This window comes from Bufo gargarizans, chromosome 1, assembly GCF_014858855.1.
Source record: "Bufo gargarizans isolate SCDJY-AF-19 chromosome 1, ASM1485885v1, whole genome shotgun sequence".
NCBI lineage: Eukaryota > Metazoa > Chordata > Amphibia > Anura > Bufonidae > Bufo > Bufo gargarizans.
The window spans coordinates 757,010,767-757,024,075 of NC_058080.1; the positions used below are offsets into that span (position 1 = coordinate 757,010,767).

Genomic DNA, 13,309 nt, shown 5'->3' on the forward strand with positions numbered 1-13,309 from the left:
TCTTCCCTGATTGGCTCTACCAAAACATCAATAGAAAAATCACCTCTTGGCTCAGGGACAGTTTCAGCCAAGAAAGCCAACATCTGACCCCAATTCAGTTCCTTCTTACCCAAGAGATATGAGTAAAAGTATCTGACGCTTTCCAAGATCCCTGACTTGGACCTCTTCAGGGATTCCATACCGTCAATCAGTCCAGCCACATACTTACAACTCACGGCCATCTTATAGTTTCTGTAAGGGTCGGGCGAAGTCCCTCTCAAAAACCAAAGATGCGTGTCTATCATACTGACATCTCATAAGCAAAGATTTGACACAAGAGATATCCTCGCGGCTACCTCCTGTCGAGACCAGATGCTCGAGTTTCTTCCTCAGGGCCTGGTACAAACGATATTTGTCCAGACTCCTGAGGCTAGAGAGCGTACAGAAGAAACCCGCAACCCGATGTTTGAACATCTCCCACCACTCCGACTTACTACTGCAAAGGTCCATTAAAGGTACCTGACTCTGCAGAAAGTCCTCAAAAGACTGTCTGATCTCCATATCTTCCAGGAGTGCCTAATTCAGCTTCCATAAACCTCTACCCAGCCGAGGAGTCTTTGCAACATTCAGAGAGAACATAATCAAAACGTGGTCGGAGAAATCCAACTCCACTGCCGTTAAGGCTGAAAAGATGGCTTCCCCTTTCAAATAAAACCTATCTATTCTAGACCTGAACTGACTACCTCTAAAGTAAGTGAACACCTCGTGGCCTGGGGTGTGCCGATGAGGACATCCACCAGGCGAGCCTCACTAACTATACTGTTCAGAGCGATCGCATCATAAGCCAGCCTCTGTTCTCTTGAACCTCCCCTATCCTGGAGTCTAGTGACATTATTAAAGTCCCCTCCAAAGACCACCTGTCGGCTGGTAAAAAGAAAGGGCTTGATTCTCATAAAAAGACCCTTATGGTCCCACTTAGTCTGAGGACCGTAGATGTTTATGAGCCGAAGCTCCTGTCCCCTCATTAGAACATCCAGGATCTAAGACCTCCCCATTTCCAGCTCGATTACCCGTCTGCATTTAACTCTTTCGGTGGTTTTAAAAAGGATCGCCACCCCGCTATACGGCTCGGCCGCAAGAGACCAATATGATGGCCCTAGCCACCATTCCCGATTGGCTTTATGAAGATCTACCAAGCTTGGCAGCCTGGTCTCTTGCAAAAATAAAACACCAGCTTCAACCCGTCTGAAAAAATCAAAGGCCATAAATCTTGCCATATCTGACTTTATGCTGGCGACATTAATACTCGCCAGCATCAACGGGTTAAGTGCCGCCATCCTTGGTGATTGAACTAGACAGCCTTCTTCTTACCACCCCCACTACCCTCAGAAGATGACGCCCTGTCCTCCTCCTGTCTTTTCAGACAAGGAGAGGTATCCATGACACCTTTGCCTGCTGGCCCTGGTTTAGCCTCCTTTCTTGAGGTCATTACACCCTTTGAGGGAGGAGACTCGGCAACCCCTGGAGGAGCCTCCTCTACGCCCTTTGGTACCCTGCCCTGACCCTCATCCTCCGAAGAGGAGGGAGAGATGTTATGAAGACCAGGATACCGGTTGGAAAGATAAAAAAGAGGGGAGATCGTCGAGCTTTCCTCCGGTACTTGGTCCAAGGTGAGAGGTACAGATGGATGCCACTCTAGAAAGGTGCTACCTCTCTCCTTCCTCTTTTTTAATCTCTGCACCCCACTTTTTACACTTTCCCTCTAGCCACTTTTTGTAGTCCTCATCCAATCTCTCACCATATGAAGAGGACACAACTGTGGCATCTGAGGTCATCTCTTCCCTTTCCTCCTCTCTGGTTCTCACTCAGGAGCTCAGCTGTAGTGCGACCACACTCAGGTTTGGATTCTCCTGTCCTAAAGTAATCCTTTCCCGGCCTGAAATGGCAGATAACAGGGAGCAATAGACTGTATTCTCCTGTCCTACAGTCATCCTCCCTCGGCCTAAAATGGCCGATACTAGCTTATTGTTCCCTCCTCCACTCTGATCAGCAGGACCTGGGGGTAAAGACCCAGTAAGTGGCCGAGGCACGTATTTGGAGGTATAAGCCCTCACCTACATATCTCCTGACTGTACACCTATAATGACCGCCAGAAGTCACCAGAGATGAGCCGCCATAGTGTACAGAGGATGCTGCACCACAGCCCTGTCAGTCTCATAACCCCGGGCAGTCAATGACATTTCTGCCTCCCACTGGTTGACCTCTATTCTTTGCAGGACACATCTTCACGTTCTCATGGTCCTTGGAGAAGATAGATGGGACCTTCTTTCCCTGGGCCCCAGACCACACATGGGGCCGCCTGTTCAGCCCTTGACTGTGGTATCACCCCAGCTCTGCTGCATCCCTCAGCCGATACGCAGCCTCTCCTTGCTTTAGTTGCTTGTAATCCTGTCATTTATGTATTGGAAATCATCTCACCATGTACGGACCTCACGGTGAGCTGGTGCTTATACACAGCATCCTCCGAATAAGCATTGCTGCAGTGCAAACCATAGTGGAGGGACAGAGTGATATTATCAGAGTGCGGAGTCTGCACATATCGCGCTGAGACAGAAGACGTCACTCTAATATAACAAACATTTATTATGAACAGAAGAAGAAGCAGAAGATTCCTGGATTCTTGTGAAGATTAGGCACCGCCCCCGAGGATCCATCACTTCTCAGGTTTGTCGTCCGGTTCTCTAACCAGGGACAGTAACTTGTCCAGTTTGGCCACTTCCACCTCGGGACCTTTAGGGACTTCTTGCCCTTTCTTTTCCTGAAAGATAAAAAATGAATCATCAGAACTAAAGACGTAATGAAGACTCATGATCCAGGTATCTGATGATGGGGGTTATAGTATAATGTAGGTACACAGTGACTTTACCAGCAGAATAGTGAGTGCAGCTCTGGAGTATAATACAGGATGTAACTCAGGATCAGTACAGGATAAGTAATGTATGTACACAGTGACTGCACCAGCAGAATAGTGAGTGCAGCGCCGGAGTATAATACAGGATGTAACTCAGGATCAGTTGTGGTCTGCCAGCTGGGAAGGTACCAGACTGTGCCATCGGTTCCACTCCTGATATTTAGGTATGGCGATGCCACGGTCACCTGAGGGATCTCACTGTGTTAGGAAGATGCGTTCATTCCATCTTTTGCAAGTTCATAAATGTCGGGGTTCTCCTTTATATAATAAGTAGACAGGGGCGGCCGGAGACTGTCCGGGGGATCATGTGATTTCAGGGTCTCTGAAGACGTTGCTCTTTTCAGACTGTCTTGTGCTGCTGTCGATGCTTCTTACTGACGCGTTTCATCCCTCGTGTAACATCTTTGTTAAGCTCTGAGGGTCAGTCAGTAAAGAAGAACACGTCCGTCTGGGAGAGGACGCGGCATTTACATGGACAGATGAGAAGACATAACATTTCAGATGATGGCTGGGGGCTGTGGAGCCAAGCGGGGGGGGGGGATCAGGGACGGCTGGATGGCGGCTTCAGCCCTGAGCGGCTCCCGGGTCTTCTCCTCAGAAATCCCTAGTGATGGTGAACGTGCCCCGGTGACGGGAAATTATACTGTGAGCCTCACTGGGGACAGGGGAGGATGGGAGTTATAGTATCTGTATAGCGCTGCCCGATATGATGTGGTGGGTTACTATGTAATAATACACAGGTGGGGGGTCAGTGTGTAATAATACACAGGTGGGGGGGTCAGTGTGTAATAATACACAGGTGGGGGTCAGTGTGTAATAATACACAGGTGGGGGGGTCGGTGTGTAATAATACACAGGTGGGGGGGTCGGTGTGTAATAATACACAGGTGGGGGGGGTCGGTGTGTAATAATACACAGGTGGGGGGGTCGGTGTGTAATAATACACAGGGGGGGGTCAGTGTGTAATAATACACAGGTGGGGGTCAGTGTGTAATAATACACAGGTGGGGGTCGGTGTGTAATAATACACAGGTGGGGGTCTGTGTGTAATAATACACAGGTGGGGGTCAGTGTGTAATAATACACAGGTGGGGGTCAGTGTGTAATAATACACAGGTGGGGGGGTCGGTGTGTAATAATACACAGGTGGGGGGGTCGGTGTGTAATAATACACAGGTGGGGGGGTCGGTGTGTAATAATACACAGGTGGGGGTCAGTGTGTAATAATACACAGGTGGGGGTCAGTGTGTAATAATACACAGGTGGGGGTCAGTGTGTAATAATACACAGGTGGGGGTCGGTGTGTAATAATACACAGGTGGGGGTCGGTGTGTAATAATACACAGGTGGGGGTCGGTGTGTAATAATACACAGGTGGGGGTCAGTGTGTAATAATACACAGGTGGGGGTCAGTGTGTAATAATACACAGGTGGGGGTCAGTGTGAAATAAAACACAGGAGGGTGTCAGTGTGAAATAAAACAAGGGTGGGGGTCAGTGTGTAATAATACACAGGTGGGGGTCAGTGTGTAATAATACACAGGTGGGGGTCTGTGTGTAATAATACACAGGTGGGGGTCCGTGTGTAATAATACACAGGTGGGGGTCAGTGTGTAATAATGCACAGGTGGGGGGGTCGGTGTGTAATAATACACAGGTGGGGGTCGGTGTGTAATAATACACAGGTGGGGGGTCAGTGTGTAATAATACACAGGTGGGGGTCAGTGTGTAATAATACACAGGTGGGGGGGTCAGTGTGTAATAATACACAGGTGGGGGTCGGTGTGTAATAATACACAGGTGGGGGTCAGTGTGTAATAATACACAGGTGGGGGGTCAGTGTGTAATAATACACAGGTGGGGGTCGGTGTGTAATAATACACAGGTGGGGGGGTCAGTGTGTAATAATACACAGGTGGGGGTCAGTGTGTAATAATACACAGGTGGGGGGTCAGTGTGTAATAATACACAGGTGGGGGTCGGTGTGTAATAATACACAGGTTGGGGGTCAGTGTGTAATAATACACAGGTGGGGGTCGGTGTGTAATAATACACAGGTTGGGGGGTCAGTGTGTAATAATACACAGGTGGGGGTCGGTGTGTAATAATACACAGGTGGGGGTCAGTGTGTAATAATACACAGGTGGGGGGTCAGTGTGTAATAATACACAGGTGGGGGGTCAGTGTGTAATAATGCACAGGTGGGGGTCGGTGTGTAATAATACACAGGTGGGGGTCGGTGTGTAATAATACACAGGTGGGGGGTCAGTGTGCAATAATACACAGGTGGGGGTCAGTGTGTAATAATACACAGGTGGGGGTCAGTGTGTAATAATACACAGGTGGGGGGGTCGGTGTGTAATAATACACAGGTGGGGGGGTCGGTGTGTAATAATACACAGGTGGGGGTCGGTGTGTAATAATACACATGTGGGGGTCGGTGTGTAATAATACACAGGTGGGGGTCAGTGTGTAATAATACACAGGTGGGGGTCGGTGTGTAATAATACACAGGTGGGGGGGTCGGTGTGTAATAATACACAGGTGGGGGTCGGTGTGTAATAATACACAGGTGGGGGTCCGTGAGTAATAATACACAGGTGGGGGTCCGTGAGTAATAATACACAGGTGGGGGTCCGTGTGTAATAATACACAGGTGGGGGTCCGTGTGTAATAATACACAGGTGGGGGTCCGTGTGTAATAATACACAGGTGGGGGTCCGTGTGTAATAATACACAGGTGGGGGTCCGTGTGTAATAATACACAGGTGGGGGTCCGTGTGTAATAATACACAGGTGGGGGTCCGTGTGTAATAATACACAGGTGGGGGTCTGTGTGTAATAATACACAGGTGGGGGTCAGTGTGTAATAATACACAGGTGGGGGTCTGTGTGTTAATAATACACAGGTGGGGGGGGTCAGTGGGTAATGATACACAGGTGGGGGTCGGTGTGTAATAATACACAGGTGGGGGTCGGTGTGTAATAATACACAGGTGGGGGTCCGTGTGTAATAATACACAGGTGGGGGTCCGTGTGTAATAATACACAGGTGGGGGTCCGTGTGTAATAATACACAGGTGGGGGTCAGTGTGTAATAATACACAGGTGGGGGTCGGTGTGTAATAATACACAGGTGGGGGGGTCGGTGTGTAATAATACACAGGTGGGGGTCGGCGTGTAATAATACACAGGTGGGGGTCAGTGTGTAATAATACACAGGTGGGGGTCAGTGTGTAATAATACACAGGTGGGGGGTCAGTGTGTAATAATACACAGGTGGGGGTCGGTGTGTAATAATACACAGGTGGGGGTCAGTGTGTAATAATACACAGGTGGGGGTCCGTGTGTAATAATACACAGGTGGGGGTCCGTGTGTAATAATACACAGGTGGGGGTCCGTGTGTAATAATACACAGGTAGGGGAGGGTCAGTATGTAATAATACACAGGTGGGGGTCAGTGTGTAATAACACACAGGTGGGGGTCAGTGTGTAATAATACACAGGTGGGGGTCAGTGTGTAATAATACACAGGTGGGGGTCGGTGTAATAATACACAGGTGGGGGTCAGTGTGTAATAATACACAGGTGGGGGGGTCGGTGTGTAATAATACACAGGTGGGGGTCAGTGTGTAATAATACACAGGTGGGGGTCAGTGTGTAATAATACACAGGTGGGGGTCAGTGTGTAATAATACACAGGTGGGGGTCGGTGTAATAATACACAGGTGGGGGTCAGTGTGTAATAATACACAGGTGGGGGTCAGTGTGTAATAATACACAGGTGGGGGTCGGTGTAATAATACACAGGTGGGGGTCAGTGTGTAATAATACACAGGTGGGGGGGTCGGTGTGTAATAATACACAGGTGGGGGTCGGTGTGTAATAATACACAGGTGGGGGGGTCGGTGTGTAATAATACACAGGTGGGGGTCAGTGTGTAATAATACACAGGTGGGGGGTCAGTGTGTAATAATACACAGGTGGGGGTCGGTGTAATAATACACAGGTGGGGGTCGGTGTAATAATACACAGGTGGGGGTCAGTGTGTAATAGGATAGCAGTGAGGGGCTTCTCGGCCGGTGTCTCTGCACACAGATTACTGCTCTGGAGCGGGTGCGTTCAGCCTATATGTAGGTCACACACTGAGACGAGCTCTAATGGACGCTTCCCTTCAGAGGACATCATGGGTTCGGGATAAAAGCCTCATTAATCACACGGATGGCGGTCCGGGCTCTCTGCGCACTTGGCTTGTAATAACTCATCGCCCCGGGGTGAACGGCCTCGTTAAGTGCGGCTTATACTCCAGGACGCCGGAGCGGAGACCCTGATCAGTGGCTGGATGTAGTACTCAGGGGTAGGGACAGGGTCTTACTGGGGGTAGTAGTATGCAGTGGTCTGTATCTGACAGGGACCGGGGTGGCGCCATCACTAGTGGGGACCGATGGGCGCACAGGAGTCCCGTGAGTCCCTTGGCTCTAGTTCACACTGCTCTCTGATGCTCTTACTGTAAAGAATCCTTTCCTCCACACATACCTGACCTAATGAGGACTCCACGTTTTTAGACAGAGGCTCGGGAACGGAACTGTGGGCCCCCGGTGAGAACTGGTGACAAACACCTCGCTGCTACTCCCATCTCCGTGCAGCACAGAAACGAAGCCTTCCTGCAGCAGCTCATGACGCAGCGCCAGCCTGGCATGGCGGATTACATAGGGAAGGTCTGCTATGGCAGCAGCTTCAGTCTGTCTCATCGGAGTTCCCCCGCTGCCCCCGGGATGATTCACTCATCCAATTAGCGGCGCCCCCCCTAACTGGCGGCATACGCCAGGGTCCAATTACCCTGATAAGAGCCCGCTGCGTGCGGAGCGCGCGGGGTTATTACACTACTAAGTCACAGGAAGAGCGGCGCGCTTTGCGGCACTGTGCACGTGTGGGGACAATGGCTCGGAGCGGGCAGACGCACTGGCACAATGGGCATTCAGGCGGCACAAAGGCCTCTCCGTCCCCCACGTCTCCTCTGTGATTCTGAAGACGCTGCGTTTTGCATTGATGCCAAAAATAGAGGGCGGACGCCATTCATCAGACAGGTGGCGTATTAATGCCTCAATCAGGGCTTTTATCCGGGTACAGCAGGGCCGAGCGCGCGCCGTCACATCTGTGCACAGTGCCATTTATTAAAGGGACACAAAGTGTTATGGGGGGGGGGGGATGGTTCAGGATCTGAGCTCCAATCTGGAGTGCGACTGTGGAGGGGAGGAGGGTCATCTGGACCCCAGTGACTGAGGGGCCCCATCGAGCACGTGACACCTAGGGAACCCAATGTGCATATCTGCAAAGATGTAGCAGAGTCCTGTGGGCGCTAAGCTGTGTACACAAGAGTTGCACGTGACTCCATATTGCGACTAGAGCAGCGATTTGACTGTGAAATGCACAACTCCCATTAAAGTCAATGGAGGAGAAGTCGTGCGTGACTTGTGACCCAGCATGTCTGGATTTTTTGCGACGGCCTCGTTGTCATGTCACACTGCGACGCCAGTGGCAATGTCATGCGACAAGTCTCCGCATACCCGTACCCTAAAAGTGTAAGGAGCCGTTAACCCCCGGACGACAGGTACACATACCTACTCCCGCAGCAGCTGATGATGATGTGGCGGTCACAGGGCACGCGCCCACATAATACACGCAGTCAGGTGGGGGATTTCACGTCTGTTCTGTGTCAGCTGCCAAACTGCAACCTGCGGGATCCCCCTTCGCCTCGGAGTTCCCATTAAGGCCGTGATGAATGCGAGGCGGCGGCGGCGTTCCTGGGAGAGCTGCCATTTCCCGGGCAACAGTCGATAAATGAAACGTCCAGCAGGGAAATAATGGAAGCGCGGGGCGAAAATAGAAACCCATTCCAGGGCATCCTGACACGCAAGGGTTAATGATATGGAGCTCACCAGCACCATCACTCCCAACATCCTCACTGAAGTACTGCCAAGCCAACCTAACTGTACCTATGGTTGCCGGTGCCTCCTGTCTGCTCCTGGCGCTCATATGTCGGTGTCCCCGGCTCACAGCAGGCACAATGCCAAGCGGCAGCTGGAGAGGTGTGAGGCACATCGGGTCGCTAACTAGCAGGCTGGTTCTGGGGGGGCCTGTGTCGCGTCTTCCCATGTGAGCCCCTGATGAGGTGCCACAGGCCAGTGTCCAGGCTCGTCACCAGTTGACTCGAAAGACGACCCCAGGGCTGGGATTTACTGGGGACTTTTTGTTTTGGGGTAGGGGTGGGGGGGGGGGGGGAGAGAAAGATCTCTACGCGTCAAAAGTATCCAGACCCATAATACCTGTATACAGACCTCAGCCCAGACCCCCTTCTAGACAGACTCCAGACCAGACCCCACTGCATGCAGACCCCATTACACAGACTTTAGCGCAATCCCAGGCCAGACCCCACTGTATACAGGCCCCAGGCCAGACCCCACTGTATACAGGCCCCAGGCCAGACCCCACTGTATACAGACCTCAGACTAGACCCCCTTCTAGACAGACTCCAGACTAGACCCCCTTCTAGACAGACTCCAGACTAGACCCCCTTCTAGACAGACTCCAGACTAGACCCCCTTCTAGACAGACTCCAGACCAGACCCCACTGCATGCAGACCCCAGAAAGACCCCTATATACAGACTCCAGACCAGACCCCACTGCATGCAGACCCCTATATACAGACCCCAGACCCCACTGCATGCAGACCCCAGAAAGACCCCTATATACAGACCCCAGACCAGACCCCACTGTATGCAGACCCCATTACACAGACTTTAGAGCAATCCCAGACCTCACTGTATACAGGCCCCAGGCCAGACCTCACTGTATACAGGCCCCAGGCCAGACCCCACTGTATACAGGCCCCAGGCCAGACCCCACTGTATACAGGCCCCAGGCCAGACCCCACTGTATACAGGCCCCAGGCCAGACCCCACTGTATACAGGCCAGACCCCACTGTATACAGGCCCCAGGCCAGACCCCACTGTATACAGGCCCCAGGCCAGACCTCACTGTATACAGGCCCCAGGCCAGACCCCACTGTATACAGGCCCCAGGCCAGACCCCACTGTATACAGGCCCCAGGCCAGACCCCACTGTATACAGGCCCCAGGCCAGACCCCACTGTATACAGGCCCCAGGCCAGACCCCACTGTATACAGGCCCCAGGCCAGACCCCACTGTATACAGGCCCCAGGCCAGACCCCACTGTATACAGGCCCCAGGCCAGACCCCACTGTATACAGGCCCCAGGCCAGACCCCACTGTATACAGGCCCCAGGCCAGACCCCACTGTATACAGGCCCCAGGCCAGACCCCACTGTATACAGGCCCCAGGCCAGACCCCACTGTATACAGGCCCCAGGCCAGACCTCACTGTATACAGACCTCAGACCAGACCTTTCCTATTTAGAGACCCCACTGTATAAAAAGCCCAGACTAGTTTTTAATATGGACCTCAGACCAGGGGATGGTGGGAGTTGTGGTCTAATGTTAACTCTCTGGGTATGACTGGTGTATGACACATGATGTAGTGAGTGAATACAAGTGAACTGTAACATTATATTATCAGGAGAATTGTGAATGCAGCTCTGGATGTGACTGGAGTATAACACATGATGTAGTGAGTGGATACAAGTGGACTGTAAGCCATCATGTTATCAGCAGAATTTTGAATGCAGCTCTGGATATGACTGGTGTATAAGACATGATGTAGTGAATGGATTCCAGTGGACTGTAACACATGATGTTAGCAGAATGATAAATGCAGCTCTGGATGTGACTGCAGAGTAACACATTTGCTGTCCTTCATGTTCCCTCCATCACAGCAGCCGGGGCAGCGACAGATGAGGCTGTTATAATGGACTCAGTGATCATGAACATTGTGACGACGGCGGCGGCGGTGGCGACAAGCAGCGTGAAATGAATCCGCTCGCTCCCTGCGAGGACGGGGCCTCCAATTCTCCGGGGTTAATAAACCATTTACAGACAATTATCCCAGTGTGATTAAACATGGAGCGCTACACTTATCGTGCATCAGTCACCGCCGACCCTCGCCTCACCCCGCACACAATGACACGTAGAAGCGATGACATCATCCGATGCAGGCGGAATGTAAAGCAGCTGCAGTGACATCATCAGGACACAACAGACCATGACATCACAAGAAATGAGCAGAATATGAAAGAGGAGCTGGAACATCCGATGTTCTAGGCCAGGCATGGCCAACCTGCGTCTCTCCAGCTGTTGTAAAACTACAACTCCCACCATGCCCTGCTGTAGGCTGACAGCTGTAGATAGTCTAGGCATGCTGGGAGTTGTAGTTTTGCAACAACTGGAGAGCCTCAGGTTGGCTAGGTCCTGAAGCATTAGATGTGCTAAGCCCCGAAGTGTCATAAGTTCTAGGTCCTGGGGTGTCAGAGGTTGTAGCTCCTGGAGCATGCGATGCTCTAGATCCTGGAGCTTCAGAAGTTCCAAGTCCTTGGGCATGAGAAGTTCTAGACCCTGGAGGGCCAGTGATACCCCTTTATGCCCTTGGTGCAGGTACCATGAATCAGGCTGGATTTTTACCTCACAGAGGACTTTGTAGACTGGATACGGATACAATTATAACAAACCCTCAGCTGTGAAAAGCTTTAGATCAGGACATATTTCACATTCACTGTCAGCAAGCAGAGATCTTGTCCATTACAAAGTTGCAGAACTGCATGGACACAACTGTGAATCTCTATGTATTCCTCCGCGTTGCAGGAGGGAAGGGGTTAATATTTCCACGCTCCGGCTCATTGTGAGTCTGATGGGCAGATAGAGACGACCGACCGCCCCGCGCAGAACAATGGCGCTTTCCCTCCGCCTGCCGTCCGGAGATAACTCTCATGCGGGAACTCAAATTAAACCCTTCTCAAGTGTTCAAATACAAGGCGATTATCACAAAGCGGGCGAAGAAAGACGAAAGGAACAAGAAGATCCTCCAGAAATGGAGGGGGGAGAACAGCGATGGGGGAGGCATGAGGATGTGATTTAACATGTACCAGACCCTGCACACCGCACACAGCAGGATGTACACAGCAGAATAGTGAGTGCAGCTCTGGAGTATAATACAGGATGTAACTCAGGATCAGTGCAGGATAAGTAATGTATGTACACAGTGACTGTACCAGCAGAATAGTGAGTGCAGCTCTGGAGTATAATACAGGATGTAGCTCAGGATCAGTACAGGATAAGTAATGTATGTACACAGTGACTGCACCAGCAGAATAGTGAGTGCAGCTCTGGAGTATAATACAGCATGTAACTCAGGATCAGTACAGGATAAGTAATGTATGTACACAGTGACTGCACCAGCAGAATAGTGAGTGCAGCTCTGGAGTATAATACAGGATGTAACTCAGGATCAGTACAGGATAAGTAATGTATGTACACAGTGACTGCACCAGCAGAATAGTGAGTGCAGCTCTGGAGTATAATACAGGATGTAACTCAGGATCAGTACAGGATAAGTAATGTATGTACACAGTGACTCCACCAGCAGAATAGTGAGTGCAGCTCTGGAGTATAATACGGGATGTAACTCAGGGTCAGTACAGGATAAGTAATGTATGTACACAGTGACTCCACCAGCAGAATAGTGAGTGCAGCTCTGGAGTATAATACAGGATGTAACTCAGGATCAGTACAGGATAAGTAATGTTATGTATGTACACAGTGACTGCACCAGCAGAATAGTGAGTGCAGCTCTGGAGTATAATACAGGATGTAACTCAGGATCAGTACAGGATAAGTAATGTTATGTATGTACACAGTGACTGCACCAGCAGAATAGTGAGTGCAGCTCTGGAGTATAATACAGGATGTAACTCAGGATCAGTATAGGATAAGTAATGTAATGTATGTACACAGTGACTGCACCAGCAGAATAGTGAGTGCAGCTCTGGACCAGCTGTTCCTGAGCTGCGATTACCTGTGGGTGTGGTCGCCTGTGGCTGTGTGTAGCTGCTGCTGCTGCTGCTGCTCCTGAGCGTTTGGAGGAAAATCTATCCACCTGAGGCCGGCTCTCTCCTCCCCAGGGGGAGAGTGGGTTCTCAGGCATGAGCGAGGGAAGCAAGCCCCAGGCTCCTGTTCCCAGCGGCAGGCCTTCAGGGGACAGGAGAAGCCAGCGTTTGGCCTGCATGGAGGACTCAGGGGTAAGAAGATCTGGCAGGAGTCGCAGTAATGTGGCTTCTGTCTCCCCTGAGTCTGAGGGTAGTAGGAAGAGCCGCAAGGCTGGATCCGCTAAGGAGGACCCGAATGCCAGCATGGGTGAGAGTGGCCCTTCCGGGGCCCAGCAAAAGCC

General features: G+C 51.1%; 1 protein-coding gene across 1 annotated transcript in view; it reads right to left on the reverse strand.

Annotated features, from left to right (window-relative positions):
• Positions 1–2,610: 2,610 nt before the first annotated feature.
• LOC122938256 (dynein axonemal intermediate chain 1-like) overlaps positions 2,611–13,309 on the reverse strand; it is an 86,148-nt gene continuing 75,449 nt past the window's right edge. Inside the window, exon 21 of the mRNA XM_044293645.1 lies at positions 2,611–2,797. Within this exon, the coding sequence (XP_044149580.1) occupies positions 2,693–2,797 (105 nt within the window). The 3' untranslated portion in view covers positions 2,611–2,692. The remainder of the gene's footprint in view (positions 2,798–13,309) is intronic.